Source organism: Chaetura pelagica, unplaced genomic scaffold, assembly GCF_000747805.2.
Source record: "Chaetura pelagica isolate M959 unplaced genomic scaffold, ChaPel_1.0 scaffold1, whole genome shotgun sequence".
NCBI lineage: Eukaryota > Metazoa > Chordata > Aves > Apodiformes > Apodidae > Chaetura > Chaetura pelagica.
In genome coordinates, this window is record NW_009951948.1 from 775,580 (window position 1) to 781,855 (window position 6,276).

At 50.9% G+C, this 6,276-nt stretch overlaps 1 protein-coding gene across 1 annotated transcript in view; it reads right to left on the reverse strand.

Moving 5' to 3' along the window:
• The window catches only part of FBXO32 (F-box protein 32), a 26,580-nt gene extending 21,791 nt beyond the window's left edge, over positions 1-4,789 (reverse strand). Inside the window, exon 1 of the mRNA XM_009997675.1 lies at positions 4,738-4,789. Within this exon, the coding sequence (XP_009995977.1) occupies positions 4,738-4,789 (52 nt within the window). The remainder of the gene's footprint in view (positions 1-4,737) is intronic.
• Positions 4,790-6,276: the final 1,487 nt, after the last annotated feature.

Consider the following 6,276-nt stretch of genomic DNA (forward strand, 5'->3'; position numbering starts at 1 on the left):
ACGGGCGGGAGGGGGCGGAGCCAAGGCCCCCTCCTCCCGAGCCGCCACAAAAGCTGCGCCTGCGCACTTGGTGCGTCCGTCCGTGAGGGTTTATAGGGGCGGTTGTGTAGCGTTCATAGACGTGCTGTATGTCCGCGGTGTTTGTGTTAAACGTTCCATGTAGAATGCAAGCACAGGGTGAGCGTCAGGAGGACAGAGCCAGGCTATTTTCAATGATGACCAGTGATATGACAAGGGGCAATGGGCGCAAACTGGAACACAGGAGGTTCCACATAAACATCAGAAAAAACTTCTTTCCTGTGAGAGTGACAGAGCACTGGAACAGGCTGCCCAGGGGGGCTGTGGAGTCTCCTTCTCTGGAGACATTCCAGGTCCCTTCCAACCCCTAAGATTCTGTGGTTCTGTGAATGCAAAGATATAAAAATGGATGTTATCTGCATATTTCGATTCCATGTATGGCTCTTATATTCGATTTATTGATAACATAAAAGATTTGCACAGGTGTATTTGTTTATGCTTATAAGTTTGCTTTATACACTTAATGTACCACAAAATTACAGCCTAGGTGTGGAAACGTGAAGATTCTAAACATACAGATAAATTTAGAACATTATGAAAGCATACAGATTATTTCTTGTCATATATGTTCCTGTATAGGAATACCATATGTAAAATGTTCACTAAATGCATGTTTCATATGTGTTTATTTTAAATCTCTAGTATTTTATTTTTTTAATATGTTTATTTATTTTCATATGTGTGTGCTTTTATATGCATTATCTTCTTACATACAATGCTGCTTTCTAATATTTTATAGATCGATATGCATAAGAGGAAGATACTTAAATATATAGAAAGCAATATTAGACATGAAGATATATATATATTATATATAAATCTAGTTCATTAGGTGCATGCACCGGTGTTAGAGAAGGTTTTACATAATGACCATGAAAAAGGGGGGGTTTTTGCATTCAGAAATGCAAAATGCACTTTCACAGCCAGGAACGCACCGTGGCTCATGGTGTAAAGACAGGACGTTGTGTATTAGGAATATGGGAAGTCGGCCCTCTGCTGCAGTGTGTGCACCTCAGGACACTGATCTTCACGCTGTTGAGTTGATGTTACCTGGGGGGTCTCTCGGTGGCCGGGAGCAGCCCCAGGCCCGGGAAGGGGTGAGCAGCTGTGGGGCTGCGGATCAGCTGCCCTAATCCCAGTCACGCTGCCAGCCCTTCCCCGCCTGCAACATCTGGCGCCTGCGAGCAGCAGTGCTGTGTGTTCAGTCACCCTCGAAACCCCACAGAAACCCTGAGGTAAAACCGAGCAGGCGGGGAGGCGGCAGGGCTGGTGGGGCTGAAGGCTCTGCTGGCAGGAGAGCTGCTGGTGCTGGAAGCTCCACGTTGGAAGTGTTGGCTGCCCTGGCCACCCCACCTCCCTCTCCTGCCACCCCACCTCCCTCTCCTGCTGTGGCTCACCTGGGAGGGTGTTACGTGGGGGTTGGTGAGAGGAAGAGTGAAAAGCCATCCAAATATGAGGACACCGGGGCCAAGGTCTCTTTCTGCCCACCCGATCCACCCTTTTGGGGCAATGGTCCCACCTTCCCTCATAGGCAGTGCCAGCTGTGTTGTGAATGGCACGGGATGTTTTTTAAGATGCAAGAGTGCTTTGAGCTGCCAAAGCAGCATCACTGCAGGTTCACTGTCCTCCATGTGCCAGGAGACCCCAGAGGGGTACGGGTCTGCAGCGGTGGAGCTGCTTGGGGTGAGGCCACCTCCCAGCAGCATCACTGAGCTTGGTGTGTCCCTGAAAGGCTGTGGCTGCCTGTCACCCACATTCTGCCCTGCGGAGTGGGTTAAGCCAGGCAGATCCATGTCACTGAAAATACCTTAATCCTTTTAATGAGGATCCCTCGGCAGCTCTGAAGCACAGGACAGGTTTGGTTGCAGAAGAGGACGGAGAGAGAAATGAGGCAAACACAGGGACTGCTATGTCCCAAATCTCTTAAAAGCCATCGTGACCTGTGGCAATAACCTGCAAGCACCATCAAACCCTTGTGGGCAGCCGGGGAGCTGCTGGCAGCCTGCAGCAGGCGGTTGGCGTCTGACTGGGAACAGTGTCAGTGAGCCAGCCAAGCCGTGGATTCAACTGAGCAGCGGGTGTGTGAAACCCTTCGGAGATATTAACCTGGTGTGGCAGGGGAGCTGCTGCCTTCGGCACTGAAGGACAGCCTAAACCCACTCTAAAATATGATTGAGGGAACAACAAAAACCTGAGAGTGAAGCTTTCTGTGCACACACACGGGTGCAGAGCAGGGTTGGCCAGGCTGGACCTGCTGCCAGCACTGACATTTTAGAAGGAGCAGCACAGACAGAAATTGGAGCTGCTGCTCTGGAGTGTGGACCCTTTCCCCAGCAACCAGAATAGATCTGCTGGCAGCTGAGCTTCCCTGCTCCCACCAGCTGAGCACAGTGGCAATGGTCTGCATGGAGTGGGTCATGGAGGAGCAGGTTTTTTGAGGGCTTCTCTAAGAAATGTCATTCCACACCAGGGTGCTGCAGGGCAGCAACTTCCTTTGCTGAGCAGGTACCAAAGGCACTCGAGCTCTGCCTTAGGTCCTCCTCAGGCCACTGGTGTGCAGGGGTTAATGAAGCTGAGACAAACCCATGCACATGCCTGGGAAGGTGCAGAGATTTACAAATGAGCCCCAATGGAGGCATTGGTTTTGTCCAAAGCTGGTACATCTGTAACCAATTGTGGCTCCGTGTTTATGGATCTGGGAATTGGCAGCAGAGGGATTAAGAGTTGTGTGTTTAGCTGTGAAAGAAGAATGTCCCTCTCCCTACACCAGAGCTACCAGTTCTTGTGGGGACCTCACTGCCTCACATCCATCACAGCCTGTCTTGCTGGCTCTGTAGAAACCAAGTGCACAGAGCCTGCTGGTGTGCACATGCATGTTGTACAGACATCAAAGCAGCCTCTTGTGTCTCCTTCTAGAGCTCATACACACAGCCTCACTCCCCAGACCTTGAACCCCTCTCCAGGGTTGTGCTCCCTACACTGGCAGTGAGTTTTACGTTAGGGCATGACCTGGGCAGGGTGGCTCTGCCATTGCCCACAGCAGGCTGGAGCCAGGGGGTCATAGCATGGTTTCAAAGGGAAAAACTGAATTTTTGGGATTAGCTGGGTACAGGGTAACCTTGCCAAGCAGCCACAGGATGCAGCTGGGGGTGGGAACAGTCCTAGGACAGCAGTGCAGCTGCCCTGCATGGGGGGTGGTGAGGACTTCATTCCAGTGGTGTCTTGGCTTCAACCTGGGTAGACTCATGGTCAGATGCTGTAGGGCAAAGCTAACAGTGGAAATCAGCTCTGGTAGTGAAAATGGGCACCAAGGCTGTGGGTGAAGGTTGCTTCACCAGGCAGTGTGTAACAAAACCTGGTAGTGTTGATTTACAGAAGGGCAATGGGTGCTTGACTGTTGGCTGTGACTCACTGGGGTTCCCACAGGTAAGTGGACTTTGGGAGAATTATCCATGTGGTCATTGTATCATCAATGTCTGCATTAAAGGATATGTTTCCTGCATGGAAATAGAGCCAGGAACCCTCTTTCAGAGCAAACTCTGGGCAACAAACCCTCATTTGTCGCATCTTACAGAATGCCTCAGGTTCAGGCCATCCAAGATGTGCTCCCACCTTTGGATGGGGAGAGCTTAGGAGCCTGTGTTTTGTTGTGACAGCCTCAAACCTCAGAAGCAAACATGCCCCTCTTTCTCAAAAAGTGATTGAACTGGGTCCAATGGATATTTCCTTAGGGAGGCAGTCCTGGTAGCCTCTGTGCCCCCGTGCCCCCCAGCTGGGCATGCTGGTGGCTGAGTTGGTGTGCTGTGTCTTACCCCACTGTGGGAGGGTTTGCCATCTGGCAAAGCCACACAGTGATGATGAAGGGCATCTAACTTAGGGAACAGTGAGTCGTGGTGTGGCCCAAGATTTATTTTCCTACAACTGTGCTCCCTCAAAGCAGCGACTCACCTAGTGAGAACAAATGCTGGGAAAGAGCCTGGCTTTCTGATGTGTTTGTTTCAGGGATGCTTTAGGGGAGCTGGATTTCCTCTGAGATTCTCTTCTGTATGCTCACACGTGTCCTGTGGAGTCTTATCTTTCTGAAAGCTCAGTAGCTCTACCCTGGATCAGGCCTCCCTTCAGCCCTGGGTGTAGCAGAGGACCCTCCTGCCCCTGCCTGGCAGCCTCTTGATGACTACCTGGTGAACATGGGGCCCTCAAGGCACCCAACAGTGAATGCCTTTGGGATCCTCCACAGAGAGGGGTGTCACACAAATGCCCAATATATAAATGCCCCTCACACAGGCTCCTGCCTGTGCACTGCCAGAGCCTGGTGGCAGGTGGGCAGAGCACGGGTCTGACAGCAGTAACAGTGGCACCAACAATGTATGCTTTTCTTCTCATCTTCAAAGCATTAGCTGGTAGGAATTAATCCTCATACCAGGCAGGCAGGTCTCATGACCCTCACTCCACAGAGAGGCAGAGTAAATGACATAATGAGGGGTGAATCAGGTCACGGCTGCGATGAAATCACAGCAGTTCCTGCCTGCCCATCCCGTGACCATTAGACACCATGTACTCATCAAGGAGGTATAGCTGGCATTCAAGGAAGCACGGAAGCCAGCCTCTCCTCTGGCAGCAATAATGCAGCTTGTGGGGAGGTGCTAGGCCATGACTCACCTTTGGAAGCAGGTTCCAGTGCTGGATGTGGCCGGGGAGTCACGGGGTGCATCCTGCAACTACTTGCTTTGGGGCTCTGGCAGTATGAGAGTGTCCAGTTAAGGATGCTGAAAGGATGAGGGAAGCAGCTCCTGGCAGGACTGTCATGCCAGACTTTTCTTTCTTGCCCTTGAAAGTCTAAGGCTAAGATTTTAACCCTCTGGATGGGCTCTTGGCCACTGATGTTGGGATGAGAGGGTTGTTTGTGTAAATCACTAGTGGGGACTCAAGCCAGGAGACTGACCCCAAGAGCAGATTTGTTCTCACCAGCTGCTGCTTGACCTTGGGCTTGATCTCCCTGGGAGGAATCCTGCTCCACACTGCAACAGGAGCGGTGCAGAGCAGCAGCTCCTCGGGATCTGGAGGGAGAGGAGCAACTTAATTTCCTGTGCAAATACCTGCAAGTGGGTTTGCTATGAAAATAGAAAAATACTTAGGAGAAGTAAAACGACACCCTGGCTTTACCTCGGTTAACAAAAATGTACCCCTTAACGTGGGGTGATGTGGTTGGGACAGATAATGGAGAGGAGAAAACCACAATAGTACTGGCAGTTCCCCATGCACAAGACAAACAGTGGGGTGTTGTCTGTGAGCCAACTTCCACGTACATCCCATGCAATGGGCCAGCCTGTCCCTGCTCCCTGTAGGTAGCTCTAAAGGAGGAAAGAGGCTGGCAGCAAATTAATGTCAGCAAACTGATAAAAAAGAGGGGCAGCGTCTTGTCAAATTGGTTGTACAACCAGGAAATATTTATTGCTTTAATTGTACCCAGAGTAGCTGACAGCAGGCCTAGGGATTTGATTTCATAGAAAATACATATATTTGCATGTCAAAGAGTGTCTCTGCTTCCCACCTGCTGGGTTAAACCCAGGATTTTGGAGCCAGGAGTTGTTAGCACTTGACATTCAGTTCCCCAACAGAGAAGAGCTGGAGTTCAGAGCTATGGTGGGCAAGCAGCCAGCAGCGCCTGGACCGGCTGTGGTGACAGTCCTACAGGACACAGGTTTCTCTGTGGGACAGCAACACACCAAGCCAAGAGCTGGATCAGCTTCAGGACCTCCCTGGGGTCCAGGGCAGTGAGTGTGCTGCACCAGTAGTGCTGGGAAAAGCAAAAGGCATGGAAAGGCACTCAGCTCTGAGGGTATTGCACCTGCAAAGCTCAGCCTGGCTTTGTAGTGCAGATCATGGCTGACCTCCTGGGATAACCAGTGATGTCCTATAATTATCTCGGGGACATCACACAGTGGCCATGCCTTTCATCTCTTCTCTCCTCCTTGTGGCACACCATGGCTGTGGCTTTTATAATGGATCTGAAGATTATTATTGGTGCTGTAGTGTTGTCTGTGGCTTTTGTGGCCCCCTGTGCAACAAGCATTGCTGCCCGGTTGCCCATAGCCTCAGGATATCCAGTTTGGTGACCCAGATTCTCCCTTGTTTTGCCCAATGTTCTTGTTCTCTGGATGTCTGTTATGGGGAGGGGGTAATGCCAGGTACTGCTTT